At 46.2% G+C, this 17,274-nt stretch overlaps 1 protein-coding gene across 1 annotated transcript; it reads right to left on the reverse strand.

Annotated features, from left to right (window-relative positions):
- Positions 1-6,007: 6,007 nt before the first annotated feature.
- Positions 6,008-11,319, reverse strand: VRTN (vertebrae development associated). Its single transcript, XM_051973485.1, is given in 2 exon segments — positions 6,008-11,070; positions 11,073-11,319. Coding segments are annotated over 2 exon segments (2,028 nt in total). The 5' UTR covers positions 11,149-11,319; the 3' UTR covers positions 6,008-9,118.
- Positions 11,320-17,274: the final 5,955 nt, after the last annotated feature.

A 17,274-nucleotide genomic window follows, 5' to 3' on the forward strand; every position in this document is an offset into this window, starting at 1 on the left:
TGGTATCTTCCTATTTTAACTCATTTTCATTCTAAATGCAAAGCTCAATTTCTACCTACTAAAAAAGCACAAGTGCTATTAGCTCCCTCTAAATTTTGTTACTTGGGAAAAAAAGCCCCACTGACCATGCCCTAGTTATAGCTCTGATGTTGACCCAGAGATAATTTCACTTGGTTCTCTCAGACTCTGAGAAAGCAATTTGATATAAACATGCACAATGTAAAGAATACTGGCCCTGAAGTCAAAAAACCAGAATCCAAATCCCACTTCCAATGTGTCTTTAATAAGTCACTTCCTAAAGCTTTAGTTTATCCATCTATAAAATGGGTGGGAGGGAGGAATGGATCAGAATATCTTTCCAGCTCTAGATTTATTGATCCTGATTAATTTTCTGAGCATAAGGAACAAAATAAGTAAGCAATTAGAGCCTGCCCCTGACAGCAGATTTGGACACAACTTCCTAAAGCTTTACTCATCTGTAATGAGTTTGTGTGTTGGAAGGTGGGGAGTAGAGAGATGGATTAGAATACTTCTAGGTTCCTTCCAACTCTAGATTTATTGATCCTAAGTAATTTCTTAAGCATAAGGAACAAAACAAGTAGGGAACCAAGACCTCCAAACCCTGTCCCTGACAGCAGATTTGGACGCTTCTGCTTTGTCGTGGCAGTCATACCTTACCTCCCTACCAATCATTTTTTGGGCCACGATTGATCACTTCAGTGCTGAGGTGGGAGTAAAGTGGGGGGAGGGATGCCACTGGGAAAGAAAAGTATAAGAAGAGCAGAGCAATATACATCACACCTGTAATTTTGTCATGGAAGTAAGAGGAGAAATGGGAGGGGTACGGAGCTGGAGGGACTGAGCAGAGGGGCCAACCCAGAACAAAAACACCCATGTTACCTACACTTTAGTGCTCTGGATGCCTGAAAGACCTGGGAGTTCTCTCTTCTGCCTTCAGTTCTATCACTCCTTCAGCTTGGAGGGGTGAGGTGGGGAGAAGTGGGAGCTGATCCTAATTAAAGCCGGCTAGCAGAATAGGAGTAAATGTGACCACAGCAGGAAGGGCAATCATGGAGCCCATGAGCAGTGGAGAGGACTCCGTCAACCCACCATAAAGGGCTTGGGCTCATCCTTATTTATTTGGAGCTTGTCAGAACCAATCACCGAGACAGGCTTGACAGCTGTGGGGAAAACCAGGGCATCTGTGTGGCAGAGCCTCGGCCAGAAGCCTTGGTGACCTGTGATGCTCTAGCACTATGCCCATTAACTCTCTAAATAGCTGTAAAGCCTGGGGTATTCTTGCGTAAAAAGCTAGGCCCCCAACAGAATCCTAATTATCTGAAGTGGGGGGCTAACAGGAAGGCAGCCAATAGCACCGTGCTCAATGCTTCGACCTTCCCCATCATGAGTCGAGTTGAAGATTTCTCCTGGGACCCCTCCCTCCCTACTCCCCACCAGCTCACTTTCTTTTTGGTAAATGGAAAAGCGGACCACCTGAATCTAATTCTGGAGATGCTCAGGATGACTCACACTACCTCCTCCGCTCCCCTCTCCCACCTTTCCTTCAGCTTCTCCCCCTCCCCCAACCTCTGCCAATCCTCACCCCAGACCCCCTCCTTTTCCCTCTCTTCTCCTCTCCCTTAACAACTTGCATACCTGTTTTGCCTATTCTCCCCATCTTATTTCAGGTTGTAAGCCCTCAGAGAGAAAGGTACATGTAAGCAGCCTATGAGATGGAGCAGGGTTTTTTTTTTGGGGGGGGAGGAGGCATGGGTTGGATCCTCATAGCAGCTGGGCATAATAAATCAGGAATCTCTGGGTGATTAATGCCAAGGTTGGCAACCTCTTATAAGTGGCTTGCCAAGGTTCAGACCCCTTTCCCTCTGGCATACTAGTACTAGGAATGATAAACAGGCTCTCTCTCCATACTGGGAGGAGGGAAAGGGAAGGACAAACATCAAGTTTCATCATCAGGAAAAGGGAGATTGGGAATTGACTATTCCAGCTCCCAGTCCTCAGTTAAAAAAAATTCCCTAAAAGCTCACAAGGGAGACCGATAAGTAATCATACCCATCACCTTCTCTGGCCCATGAGCCAATAAATCTCCAGGGATCCAGTATATGGGTGAGGTCTACCCTGACCCTATTCTTGGAACAACCAGTTTCCATGGGCCTCCAACTCACTTTTTTTTTCTATTGTGCTCAGTTCTTAGAGCTCTGCAGAGCATTCCTAATAAGGAGGGAAAGGATATCTCAATTCCTAGTCCTGATAATATACTCAAATGCCCACCTTTCTGGGAATAGCTCTTAAGTAGATGAATTTTGGGGAGCTGTAGCTATCCTTCTGGCCTGATTTGTATGAAGGTTTCTGAAGCCATTGAAGTTCTCCCTCCATCACCTACCTACTAATTCTGCCTAAATGCCTTAAATAACTCCCCTGCCTTAACAGGGCTGGCTTGAGGGGGCAGCTAGATGGCACAGTGGATAGAGCACCAGCCCTGGAGTCAGGAGGACCTGAGTTCAAATTTAGCCTCAGACACTTAACACTTTCTGGCTGTGTGACCCTGGGCAAGTCATTTAACCCCAGTTACTTTAGGAAAAAAAATTAGGGCTGGCTTGGAAATCCAAACCTAGCAAGTGAAAGTTCCAAACATATATGGCCAGGCGAAGGTTAGAAAGTCCTCCTGGTCATCTGGGAGAGTAGTGTTTCCTGTTTCCTAGGAAATGCTGGACTACTCTTACTCAGACATCAGACATGAGACCCCAGTGTCAACTGAAGGGCTCTTCCCACCATCAAGCCAAGGTTTAATCCATCAATCAATCAAGATGAATTTATGAAGCACTTAAAATGTGCTAAGCACAGGGGAAGACTGTAAGGAGGATGCTATCATTACCAATTTCATTGAATCCTTTTCTCCTAAAAACTGCGGTGCTGTGAGCAAATCATGCAGCCTGGCTACAGGATGCAGAACCAGCATCTGGGTTGAGAAGGGTAACTGACAACTTCTTCATCCCAAAGGAAGTTGTACTGGTTCTGAGTTGTTTGTCTTTCCAGGGAGGTGATGCTTTGACTTGAAAATGAATTGGATTTAAGTGAGCAGAGCTGTGCAAAAATCACCAACCTCACTTGTTCCTGTGACCCCCCTCTGGGTCCAGTAACAAAACATAGAGCAGGACTGGAGATGGCTCTGGATGGGTTCTGAGTAGACGGGGTTCACTAGCATAGGCCGGGAGGACAATTGGAAGATAGACAATAGTTACCACCTATACAGGTGGAAAGAGGTGGAGTCCCCAGCTCTGGCTGAACTGTGTGACCTTTCCCTCCTTAATAATGGGGAGCAATACTATCAGAATCATAGATCTAGAGTTGGAAGGGCCCTTAGAAACCATATTGCCCAACCCCCTCATTTTACAATTGAAGAAATAAGGCACAGAGAAGTGACTTATCCATAGGTAATTCCACCCAGGATTTAAACGCGAGGCCATTGACTACACAAACAGCCTCCTTTTTACTGTAAAAATCTTCCAGTTCCCTTATTGTTCCCAACCTGAATGACTAAGAATCAGACACTCCCTGACTTTGACCCACTTGATGCCCTGAAAGTCAAGAGCTGCCCCTAGGTCCCTTAGTCTGTGTACCACCCCAGCTCCCTGAGAGGGCTGCCCATTTTCTCCAGCCCCTTTCAATTTCTCTATCCGGTCTCCTTTCCTTCGCCCCGAGCTGCTGTGTTTAATAGGCCAAAGCTTGCCAGAGGATAGCTGCTGACAACTCCAACCGGTTTTCTCCCCAGGCGCCAGGGAGATTTACTAGCTGAGGCTTCACAGACCAGCTGGAAGCAGTTGGAACCTGTTTGAATGGAAGAAGCCACCCCAGGAGATAACCCTCCAATAGCTCTTCTTCCCTCTCTCCCCCATCCCCACACATCTGCCCAAGAGCAGGACCAGGGACTCCTGCTCAAAAATATCTAGCCCCAGGAAAATTTCCCCATGTTCCCAAGTTTGGGTTACATACATGGAAGGCAGAATGTCAGTTCTTTGAAGGAAAAGATCATTTTGTCTTTTTCTCCAATGCACGCACATTTATTGCTGTTATTCAATTTGACTGCGACCCTAATTTTGGGGTTTTCTTGGCAGATATTGGTTGGGTTGCCATTTCCTTCTCCAATTCATTTTACGGATGAGTAAAGAGTCTACAGGGTGGTCCAGACACAATGGTTGAAGGAATTGAGGAAAATTAATATTCCTGACTCTAGGCCAGGTACTCCATCTACCCTGCCATTTATAGACTGAGGCAAAAAAATACTTTAACCCTCACCATTTTGCCAAGGGTTTCTCTGATCTAGGGAAGTCACTTTGAATAAATGGGGATAACCAAAGCCATAATTTTGGGTAGAAATGGGGAAAATGCAATTGGAAACCCAAATGCCTCCCTGAGTAGTTAAGAGGAAACAGCTGGATTTGGAAGCTGGAGAACTGGTAAGCTCTGATAAGTCACAACCTCAAAGGACCTGTATCTGTATCTGTGACATGAAAGGATTTGAGGTTCCTCCCAACCTTAAATGTGTTCTGAAATAATGATACTAATATGAGCCCATTCCAAATCTCAGTCTCCAATACCCCACTTCCTCCCTCACCAGCCAACAATCTAATTGTCTAATAGATATAATCGATATATCTCAGCCTGTTCCCAGAGCCAGAGTAGGAGATAAGACTTCCTCTCCTTCCTCTTAAGAAATTTGTCATATTCCCATCTACACAGCCTGGTGCTACAAATAGGGTGAGGAAATTAATAAACCTAGTTTTGCTGAATATCAAAGTATATTGATCATTGTTCTTGGTTTAAGGGATGTCCAAGAATCTCCAACAGGCTGGGAGAAAAAGAATAAAGGGACAATTTGGTGATTCATGACAATTCCAATAAACTTAGGATGAAAAATACCATCCATATTTAGAGAGGGAAATATGGAGACTGAATGTGGATCAAAACAGAATTTTCACTGTTTTTTTTCTTTTTTGTGTTTTTTTCCCCCCTTTTGGTCTGATTTTTCTTGCACATATTTAACTTGTATCAGATTGCTTGCTGCCTTGGGGAGGAGGAAATGAGAAAAATTTGGAAGTCTTACAAAAACTATCTTTACATGTTATTTGGACAAATAAAATACTATTGAGAAGAAAAAAAAAAATAAAAGGAGCAAAAGAAGCAATGGGGGAATCAGCTCTTTCCTCTGCACATATCCCAAAACTCAAGATTAAAAATCCAAATCAGCAGGACTCTCTACCCCTCCTCCATTATACAGCGTTTCCTCTGCTTCACACCCCTTATTTCCCCTCTCCAGATGTCCTCTTGGCATTCCAGGGCATGCTTCTCCAGTATCACCTGGATTTAGCAAGAAGATCCAAGTTCAAATGTTATATATAACACTTTCTGTGGAATCCCAATCCACTTAACTACGTCTCAGTTTCCTCATCTGTAAAATGGAGATAAATGGCAGCACCTACCTCAGGATTTGTAGCCAGGACCATCTGAAACGATATATGTTAGTTTTGGGTATTGTGACCCTCAGGCAAGAGTGGAGAAGTCATGCCCTAACTGGTGAGGCTGCCACCAGAGTGGATCACCCCCTAGGCTGAGTGATATTTGCCTATCTCCTTCCTCCCAGCTCTCCCTGCCTAGCAGGAAAACGCTGCTGGAGTTAAGCGGATTTCATGCTATTTTCAAAGCCATTTTCCTAAGAGGGGAAAAAAATTCCCCCTAATGTTAAGCCTACTTACAGCTGCTCATTTCCCCAAAGGCTGTTCTTCCTCCTCCACCATACATTTGTGCAGCAATTACACACACACACACACACACACACTCACACATAACCACCATCCCGCTTTGTTCCTCACAAGCACCCTGTGAGGTAAGTGGGGGCCTGTATTGTTTTACTTGGTTAACAGATGGGGAAGCTGAGTTAGAGACATTCATTAATTGTGCTGCCCAAGGCCGTGCAATTAGCAAGAGACAGTTATGATGAACACTTTTTTTATTATTATTTATTTCAAGTTAAAAGACCATCCATTTTCGAATTAGTACTTGGACCTTTCATTTTACCAATGAAGAAGTCCTCATCTTCATTTAGGTGACATACCTAAAGTGATATAGCATTCTCAAAACAAGAGCACTTCTTGAGGGAATTATATATATATATATAGTATAGAATTTTCCCCATCATCCATGTCAGTGGGACAAGAGAAGATTCCAACTGTGGAAAACAAAAGGGTTAGAACATCTTTTACCCTGGAGGCCTCCACTCTCAACTGAATCCCAGTATCCAGACTCCTGAAATTCTTATTCTCTCAGTGTAAGCAAAGGGGCAGCCACAAACTCCAGAGTCAAACTCCAAAAGGGGAGGAAATCTAGCAAGGGAAGGTGACCCACACTTTGCACTTGTGGACAAGTGTGACCGACTGGGAAGGAGAATTTCTCTCAATTTTCTGACAGGGATGAGGAAGGGCACAGAGTAGACTAGGAGCTGGGTTTCAAATCGGGCAGATTTCATTTCAAATACCGTCTCAGGATCTTACTCATTGGGCAACCAGGTCATATTTTTCACCTAAATTTGTTCCCTCGTCTGTATAGCAAACTATCTTAGATTTAATGACCTCTGATTTCAAGTTTCCCCCAAAGATGCTTCATCAATCAGCACAGTTTTTTGATATTACCAGAGCTAGTCCTTGGTGCACCAAGGTCTAGTTGTCCTTAATATAAAGTGAAGGCTTCTCTTCAAGCAAAAGAAAATGTGAGAAATAGGGCTAAGAGTGGGTCAAGATCCCACTAAGGGTACCTACCCCCTTACCTGGCTTTTCCTCCTGTGGCATTAGGGTGCCATCTGCTGGCCTTGAGCAGGTAACAAAAGCATTAAACCAAGGAAAATCAGTTGAAAAGCCAGCGTGGCTCTTTGCACCTCAAAAAAACCTTAGGAAGCCATCCAGTTTACCCCCTTTATTTTTGAAGATGAAGCAAGGGAGGGCTTGGGAATAAAGAAACTTGTCTAGATAGCGGAGACATAGTTTGAATCCAGGTTCTCCCATTCCAAAACTAATACTACAGTATGACTATATATGCCCACATCAATCAAAGTGGGAGGGAAGAGGGCCTCCTCCAAATTGCCCTTGGGCTCCCATGGCTAGCCTCAGGGATGAGGGCTCTGCAGATGAAGGGAGCTGGAGAACCAGCCCCACTGGGGCCCTGCTGATTGGTCCAAGTATCCCAGCAACTGGTTCCCATCCTGCTGGGCTGCCTGACCTGTCATCGGAAAAAACTTGGCCCTTATTGATCCTAAGCCAGCCAGAGGATGGGAATGAATGGGGGAAAGCAGCATTTAAGCTGAGAGGGATGCTTGTCATCTCCAGGGCTTCTTAAACGTTTCCCACTCACACCCCCATTTCTGCCGAAAATTTTTATAAAGACTCCAGGTAAATCGGTACATAAAATAAGTATGCAAATCAAACATTTACTAATAATCATGATTTTGCAATCTTTACAAGACCCCATAAGGAATTACGACTCACAGTTTAAGGAACTGGGATCGAAACCCTTTTCCAAGTTGAGGAAATAGGGCTAACTAGGTCAAATGACTTATTTAATGTTCTCAGAGAACATAAGTTCAGCAAAACAAAGAGAAGAGGCAATGGACTGAAGACAAAAAAAAACCCTACTTTTTATTGGTTTACAATTCACCAGACAAGAAATTTCACCCACCCCATCCCTATAACCTGCTTTTCATTCACACAACTGAATGGTCCCATATCTTTACCTGGAAGAGCCCACTTCTGGGCTGGCAGTCTACTGCTCTATGGGGAAGAGCTGGGAGACCTTGCTGAGAGGAAAGAGAGAAGGGGACAGCCAGAGGACAGCTATTTAAGGCATTATTATACCTGTGGTATCACTGGATGGCAACCTGGATGTGATCTCTTAGAAACACATCTAGTTAAAGAAGGCAGATGTCCGGCTTTTCTGTCTTCTGGGAGAATGGAGGAAACCTTTTCCCAGGCAAACGTTGAGCTGGGCAGTATTCCTGCTTCCCCTTCTGCTCCCCCCAGCCCCCCAACACATAATCCCAGGAAGAATTTGGCTCTCCAGTCAATGGGCTAAGCCGGTTTGGACACTTCTACTCTCAGCAAAAGTGGAGGAGGAAAAGAAGATAAGACTAGAACCAAATTATTTACCTCTATAGGGCCAGCTTTCAGCACTTCCCAATCCCCCAAATACATGCAACCTCTCTGAATCACACTGACCCGGTAAGAGGGAACCAGACTCCAGACAGCAATCAGATCTCAGCTTGATGTCTTCACCCTCAGGAGCCAAACCACAGTAGGAATGGCTTTTTAGTCTTCAACACCCAAAACCCCACTACATTCCTGCTGCAGCTTGCTGGAGATAAGTGAGTGCCAGGGGATCAGGGCACTTCGAGCCTGGCAGAGTTCCCTTGAGTTCAGGGGTCAATGGTAGGTAGATTAGGCTTGGATAAGTAAAACCCCCACACTATAAAGGCTGCTGCCCCCATGGACGCACCATATTCCAGTTCTCTGCCCGGAAACCAACACCACCACTGCTGCCATGATTCCCTCCTTCAGTTCTATTCATACCCGATAGGGTCTGTCTGAGCAGGGAAGTCTGGAGGGGACAACTAATAAAAAAAAATCCTCAAAAACCATAGAAATAGAGGTACACAAACCTTTCTTACCATCAAGGTTGGGAAAAAAATAAAAAACAAAACAAAAAATAGCCCCTCTCCACCTTCACCAGTCCCTAAGGTCCCTGAGAAAATGAACATGCGCTCCAGTGGGTCCCTGCCCACCAGTTTCACTCTCCTTTTTCAGGAGAATCAGAACTTGAAAATAAAAAAAATGAGAATAACAAAAGACTACGAAACTGAGAAGGCATCTTATGTCGCGCAACATTAAGACATGGGCAAAGCAGCCCAGCCACGGCCTGGGACTTTGCACCAGTGGCCGAGGGGGAAAGAAGTCGGGCCAGTATTTTCTCTCTCAGGAGGGCAGGAAGGGTGATCACCGCCGCCCTGAAGGGGTCCTGGTAGGGTGTGGCTAAGCTCCAAGCTTGCTCCCCAGGCACCTTAGGCGTCCACCAGAGTGAGGCCGTCATGGAGGGCTCGCTTCCACATGTAGTACGTTGACCGTGCTGTGAAAGGGAAGTGGGCACTGAACTCCTTGTAAGAGGGGAAGGTCTTTGACTCAAAGCGTCGCTGTAAGAAGAGCTTAGCTTGGGCCTTGAATTGGGTGGTGGCGATCACATCCATGACAAAGACCTTGCCGTTGCTACTGCTGCCCCCGCCCCCAGCCCCTCCTGCCACCGAGTACCCAGACAGGGTGCCATGATAGGGCCCTGGGGAGCGATCCTCCCTGGGGGCTCCCTCCTTCTGCACTGTCGTCACCACGGGCTTCTCCTCCGCCTCCGCCTTCCCCACGGCTCCCAGGACCCCCCGACTAGGGGCCTGTAAGGGGAGCCGGGATCGAGAATTAGCCCTGCCTTTGGCTGTGCCTTTCCAGAGCCAGAAGGAGCTGGGCGAGAGGCTGGGGTAGCGAAGGCGGAACTGGCAGAAAGGGAGGCGCCCGCTCTGGACCTGCCTCCTGGCAGCCCGGCGCAGTCGCTTCTGCCAACGAGCCAGAGAGGGCTTCAGAGCCAAGAAGCCCCGGGAGCTCGGCGGTAGCCCCGCCAGCCCCTTCCTGATGGGCATGCCTTTCCCAGGCTGCAAGATCTCCCCCGTGGGAGGACGGAGACTCCCCCCGGGAAGGGAGGGTGGGATCTTGAAATTGGGATTCCCCTTGATGGCCTTCCTGCGCCAGTTATAGTAGGTGGACCGAGAGATGCCGGGGAAACTGCGTTTGAAGCACCGGTAGGGCACGAGCGTGTTCATGGAGATGCAGCGCTCCAGGTAGCTCTTGGCTCCCTGCATGAAGATCCCCGTTGGGGAGGGGTCTGGGAAGCAGCTCTTCTTCCCCTCTGCCGACAGCTTCTCCAGCTCCTCCGCCTCCAGGGAGAGCCCCGAGAGGGGGTCCTTGCTCACGCCGCCTTCAGAGGGGCCCTGAAGCTCGTGTTTCCAGGCGTAGTAAGTGGACCTGGAGATTTCGGGGAACATCTGGCGGAAGCGCTGCAAAGGGATCACGTTGCCATCCTGGAAACAGGACTGGAGGAAGTGCTTAGCAACGAAGCGCGTGGCTGCCTTCTGGCGGTGTTCTCGGGACTGGCGTTTCCAGCGGTAAAAGGTGCTCTTGGTGATGCTGTAGCGTTCGCGCAGGTGGGAGTAGGTGAGCCGGGGGTCTCGGTTCAGCAGCTCCAACGTCTCTGCCGGGGGGACAGGGGGCGGGGGCGGGGGGCTGGCCACCTCGGCCTCCACTTCCTCCAGCCCCACCACTGCGGAGAAATACTCGGGCTTGAAGACCTGGCTGGCCAGCAGCTGGCCCGCCAGCAGCTGGCCCGACCACATGATGTGGAGCGTCGAGGGGGGCTGGTTGCAACAGCGGGGTCTGATCAGCCGGTGGAAGTAGGGCCGGATCTTGAGGTTCCACATGGGATAGATGGAGTAGATGTTGTGCTGGAGGACGGACGCCAGGGCATAGAGGTGCCACACATTGGCAAAGCTGTCGGGGAAGCAGGTGGCCTTGACATCCACGTCAAAGATGGCCTCCAGGGTGGCCGGGGGCAGGCTGGTCATTTCCGGGGTCTCCTCCGAGCAGAGGGAGTAGCGGACGGCCTGCAGCATCACCTTGGAGTCAATCATGCCTTTGAGATAGTAGTGCTTGTTCAGCAACATCTCCACCACGGTGCGAGCCCGTAGCTCCGGGCTCAGGCCGGGCCCGCCCCACAGCAACACGCTGGCGGCCTCAAACAGGCGGCTGCCCTTCCCCTTGCACGCCAGGGGCAGCATGTTCTTGGGGGCGTCCTCCGGATACAGGCTGAGAGCCACCGAGTCCACGTCCATCTCGCCCTGGAACTGCTCCCCGCTGCGGCAGCTGGGCAGAGAGAAGGAGGATAGAGTTTTCTTGGCTTCCAGGGCAGCATTGGTCAGCCCTCCAGGCCAAAGCATTCGGCTGCCTCCTGGAGCTCCTGGAGCACCCCTTGCACCAGCTGGGTCCGAGAGATCATTCTGCAGGAGGAAAAGGCAAGGTCAGAGAGGATGCCACAAATGGGGGCTACGGATCATTTCTACCTCCTGCTGCTACCCCAGCCCCCATCTTCCTCACAGGGAAGGTTCCAATGCCTGACACCTGGGATTCAAGCCCTTGGCTCCTGAAAAGGCTTCTTTATAGGACTCCACAGCACCTGGAGGCGCTTGTTCACCTTTTTCAAGTCTTGGACCCCTTTTTTCAAAATAAGGTTTTTCAATATATATATATATATATATATATATATATATATATATATATATATATTATATATATATATATATATATATATATGAAAAGGCATAGGAGGATCCCAAAGGAAATTAATAATACTGAAATACAAGAAAAAAAAAAAAAACAACAATTTCACAAAGCACAGGAGCCCAGAGCCAAACAGGATCTTTCTTCCAAATATATTTTTTAGTCTCATTCCCTCATTTTTTGGAATGGCAAAGGTTGAAAGATCATCAACTGATCTGTCCTATGTCATCTAAGTTTTAAGTAGTGGAACCTGAATTTATATCAGGTCTTATGATTCCAAACTACCCCCACATGGTCACAAACTCGCTTGTTCTGCACATAAGGCAAGCTAAAACCCAGTGGGGTGATAAAATTTATCCCAAAGATCATACAGCTAGAAAGTGGTAGTCAGGATTCTAACCCACATTTCCTGGCTCCTGTGGGGTTATTTCCAGTAATACCCCCTTCCCATCCCCTATCTCCTCCCAATTCCTGTCCTAAAAAGACTCTTCTTCCAAAGACAAACCTATGTAGAGGGCAGCGAAGGCTCCCTGGCTGATTCCAGAAAAGGGGTAGCTTGTCCCACTTCCTCCCAGAGAAACTCTTGAGTCCTAACTTGGTTGCAAACACAGCTGGGACTGAGAATGTAGCATGGGTAGGAGGGATGGAGGCGGTAGCTCCACACTCTTAAGCAGAACTAAATGCTAATATAATTCAGGTGGAACACCCGGAGGCTTGATAGTAGCCTTCCCAAAGAAACAAAAACAAGGGGCTAACCAGGTGGTTTGGGAAAAGGGTTGGGAGTTAATGTAACTCATATTAAGAGAGAAAAAGAAAAAAAGGGAAAGAAAGAGAGGGAGAGAACTAGATGACAGCCATTTAGTTTTCCAGTAGTATCCTATATTTTCAGCCCTTTCCCCCTCCTCCAAAGTCTATACTAAGAGGCAGCAGGACTTTTTCCCATACCTGATAGCAGATTCAGATATTTAATGTCCTCCCAACTCCTTTACAAATGTATCTTCCACCCAGAACTCCCTAAATTTGGGATGGGCTGCTGTATAATAAATGAGGGGACTGAACTAGTTGTGGTATTTTAAGTCCCTTTAAATTCTAGATTTATGATCCCACATCCTGTGATGTGAAATGGGGGCCATTATTTACATTTTACAGATGAAGAAGTCAAGTCTCAGAAAGTTTATCTGACTTGCTCAAGATCATATACATTCTGTGAGATGAAGTTTGAACCCAGGTTTTCCTGTCTTGAAATCCAGATCTATCCATTTCAATATGCTGCCAAAATTATCATACACTCCATATGGGTAGAATATTCTACCATGTGCTGTCATATACACCAATTGGATTTCAGTTGAAGAATGGAAATGAATCTGCCCATTCTCCAGAATTAAGAGTGACTCCAAACAAAGGATGGATCAATCATCAATAATTAATCTCCTAACTTCACATGTTTAACAACTACACTGCAATCTTGGGAGAAGGTAAGGGAGAGGGAGGGAGAACATTTTGGAACACAAAGTTTTGCAAAGGTGAATGCTGAAAACTATCTTTGCCTGTATTTGGAAAAATAAAATGCTATTTGAAAAAAATTTTTAAATTAAAAAAAGTAATCTCCTACCACATGTAAAACATCATGTAAGATGCGGGGATATAAAATCAAAAATAAAATGGTTTGTTCCCTCTAGAAGCTTATATTCTATAAGGAAAGATGAATTATAAGTATATAATAATTATGAAATTATATAAATATTTAATAGATATGAAAGTATATAATAGAAATGAAATTAATACATACTACTTTCAAAGGAAAGGAGAGGTGTGAGCAGCTAGGGAGGAAAGGCCTCATATAGCAGCTGGTGTTTAGCTAAACTCTGAAGGAAACTTGAGATTCTAAGAATCAGGTAAAAACCTCTTTAAAGGTGCTTTCGAGCTAAGGATCTACGGTCCTATATAACGACCTTAGGAGTTTTTGATTTGGAATGACTAGAAAGACAACGGTAGCTCTAACAGTAACAGGGAATGAGTTGGTACAATGGTTAGACTGCTGAGCCTGCAATTAGGAAAATCTCAGTTCAAAATCTGGACTCAGATTTTGGGTGACCCTCAGTTTCCATAATTGTAAGAAAAAAGGTGGGGAGGGTAAAAATGATAATACCCACAATCACACCTATCTCCCAGGGTTATTGTAAAGATTAAATGAGATAACACTTGTAGAGGGCTTAGCCCAGTGTCTGGTACACAGTAAGCACTATGTAAATGCTAGTTATTTATTATTATTAATATTAAAACGGGAAGGTTTAGGTGGACCAAGTTAAGATAACGAATTTGGTTTCAGACGGGCTGAATTAGAGATGACTCCAAGACTGAAACTCAGGGGGAAAGATCAAGATCAGAGAATCACCAACATAAACACTGAAGCAGATGAAATCAGCGGAGAAGGTATCCCTAGGACAGCCTAGGCCTTGAGGCACACTCATGCAAAGGGGGCCAGAAGATGAACGATCCCACAAGAGATTGTGGAGAATCAAAAAAGGACAAGGAGAGGGCAGCACTAGGAAGCCTCTCCGGAGAATAAATAAACAATGTCAAAAGCTACAAGAGAAGGTCAAGGAGAATGGGGAGCAGGCCCGGGGTCAGCAGTCACATCAGAGGTCAGAAGTCAGCTGGCAAAGGCTAGACAAGCCAACTGGCCCCGGAAGGGAAGCTCAGAGATCTCAAGAGATGATGAAGTCCAACTTTCTCATCCTAGACAGGAATAAAATGAGGCCGAGAGAAGCTTTTCCAAGGTCACACAAAGCCACGAAGTAGGAGAAAGGAGATTCCGTCTCCCCCAAAGCCCCATCGGAGTTCCTCCGGTCCTGAGACACTAAGCAGCCCGACGGTGCAGCGGATAGGGCCCGGTCCTGAAGTCAGGAGGCTCTGAGACCAAATATGGCCTCGGCCTTTACTTAACATAGACTAAACAAATCAGCCACTTAACACTTGCTGGATGTGTGGGCCCACAAGCATATTAAGTACTTATTTACTGGGAAGCACTTAAGTGCTCGAGAAAGAATTTCCACACCAAACATTGCTCACCGAGGGACTAACATGGTCCTTTCCCCTTAAGCTCACATTCCAGTGGCAGAGGCAACAAGCAAATAATTATGTACATACAAGGTCTACACAATGTATCAGTGTGGGTTGGGAGGGTGGGGAGGGGGTGGGGAGATAACCCAGAAAGACCTCTAGCAGATTGCAGAAAATCCATGGAATCGGAATTTTCCTAAATTAGGTGGAGTTGGGAGGGATCTTAAACTTTAAACATAAAACATAATGTTTTGCATGTATCGGTCTACCTGTCATCTGGGGGAGGGAGTGGGTCGATGCTGAAAAATTACCCATGAATATGTTTTGTAAACAAAAACTATTAAAAAAACACATAATGTTTTGTCTCCAATAAATGCTTAATTAATTTTAACTGAACTGAATTGGCTGCAAGGATGCTTTTCATACCATCGTGTTTCCTGGGGGCTACTACACTTGAGGAATATTGACAGTAAATGCTGAGGAGTATGCTGGACATGACACTATTTTTCATTCATAGTCACTGTCCCCAAAATCTGCAATGTTCTCCCTCCTCATCTCCACCTTCCAGCAAGCTTGGTTTCCTTCATGTCTCAGCTAAAACCCCACTTTCTACTGTTCTGATCCCCTTTAATTCTAGTGCCCTCCTTCTGTGGATTATTTCCAATTTATTTTGTATATAGTTATTTGCTTGTTATCTCCCCTCCATCCCCCTTAAATTGGGAGCTCCTTGAGTTTAGGGACTGTCTGCTTTTCTTAGGATCCCCAGGGTTTTAGACCAGGGCCTTCACATAGTAGGCACTTTATAAATCCTAGTTGACTAACGGAGTTAGCCATCCTGGGTCTTCTATAAAATGGTCTGTTAGAAAAAAAACTAAATTTGCTCTCTTTCCCTTTCTCCTCTCAGTCCCTGCTGGAGTCTGTGCATATCACCTCCTAGGTTCCTCAGAAATACCAAAGCCGTCTCTCCCCTTACTTCTCCAACACCGTCCTCCCCAGCCCTGTGTTGGCGGTGGCAAAAGAACCAAAAGGTGAAAAAAGCATTTAGGATCACAAGAAATCTCAAAGTTGGAAGGAATCCATGTTGTCTTCGTTCAGTACAATCCCTTCCAAAGAACTTGCCAGGTGCTTGTTGGCAAGAGGCACCCAGGTTAAAAAGACCAGGTCCCAGCTAGGTCAGCTTAACCCTCTCCTAGACCTGTGTGTTAAACCCTAGATCTGGGTCCATATTGGTGTTTCCCTTCGGTAATCCTGCCTTTCTTCTTAGCTAGTATCAGAAGCTCAGCAGTTACCATACAGTTCCCTCTTGGCCCGTAATCCAGGATAGCCCAAAAGTCTTAGGGACTTTTAGTTACAATAAGATAAATAATAGTTGCATTCAAAAACCATTTATTAATGTATTAAAACAGCCCTGTCCGCAAGGAACTTGCATTCTGCTCTATTTCTTCTCCCTAGTCTTATCTTCCCAGTTCACAAGAGAAAAGGTCAAACTATGTCTTTATTTCCCAGTGTGGAGCCCATAGCAACGATGTGTTCTTTGATTCACTCTCCACACCAGCCAGTAGCTTAACAATTCAAATCCATAAGGGAACTCAGCCAGCCTCTCCTCAATTCTTCCTACTCACTACATCACTAGTTACTCCAGTTCTGGTCCTCATTCCCGTCTCCCCATCTCCAGGGGGAGAGAGTGACTGCCATGTTGAGGAGGTTACTCTTTCTCCCTCCCATGGTAGGCATCAGGTCTTACTCGGAGCCCAGGCAAATAGGGCGCCTTGAGTGGAGTGGCAGTTGGGTGGGGAAGGGATGAGGGAAAGACCCGTGGGACCTCAGCTCTCAGAGGGGTAACTTCCACACAATATAAGTGAAATCTTAAGACTGAGATCTGTTACATCTTTCTTTAACCCAGAAGTCTCAACTAGGATAAAGCAAGGCCACCGAAAGGCCTAAAGCATAAATAGGAAAGGGGAATTAAAATAGGGCAAGAGCAAAAGAGGAAAATAAGTTGAAAAGGGAAAAATACAATGGTATTAACAGCTGCCCCTCAGCACCAGCTGCCCAGGGTGTGGGGAACTAACCAGACCCATAGCAGACTCAAGAAGTAAGAAGAGAAAAGAGAGAAGGAATCACTTGGTGCTTTATAGAGAAAATGAGAAGTTGACTAGGTGACCTCTAAAGTCCTACAGTACAAGATTGTGTGTCCAGGCAAGAGAAATTCCAGAAACTGGGGAGGGGCCAAGCTTAGATTCATTGTGTTGGATGGTGAAGGGATTTGCTGAGGGTGGGGGTTGGGAAAAGAGAAAAATCTTCTAAAACAATCTCTTCCTTTTATTCTTTTTCTCTTCTCTTTTCAATATCTTTCTCTCCTCTCCCTTTCTCTGTACCTCTAAATCTACCTCTCTCTCTCTCTCTCCCTCACTCTGTACCTGTACCTCTCCCTCTCTCATCTCTCCTTTTTTCCCTTCTTCCCTCTATCTCTTTCTGTACTTCTCTCTTTACTCTATCTCTGTCTCTCTCATTTCTCCTCTCTCTCTCTCTCCATCCTTTTCCTTCTCCTTCTCTCCCTGTACCTCTGTTTCTGTCTCTCCCAATCCCAAAAGCAGCAGGGAAAGAAAAACAGGCACTCCTTTGGGGCAGTGACTCCCTGACCCAAGGATGTGACCCACCCTCCCACACACACACTTCATTAGGACTCCTCGTTCTCCCACAGCCTAGGCTCCAGACACCCCAAGCTGCAGGCGTTGACTCAGCAATGGCATGCACCCAAGACAAACATTCCCTTCTCCAC

Source organism: Antechinus flavipes, chromosome 2 (assembly GCF_016432865.1).
Source record: "Antechinus flavipes isolate AdamAnt ecotype Samford, QLD, Australia chromosome 2, AdamAnt_v2, whole genome shotgun sequence".
In the NCBI taxonomy this organism is placed as follows: domain Eukaryota; kingdom Metazoa; phylum Chordata; class Mammalia; order Dasyuromorphia; family Dasyuridae; genus Antechinus; species Antechinus flavipes.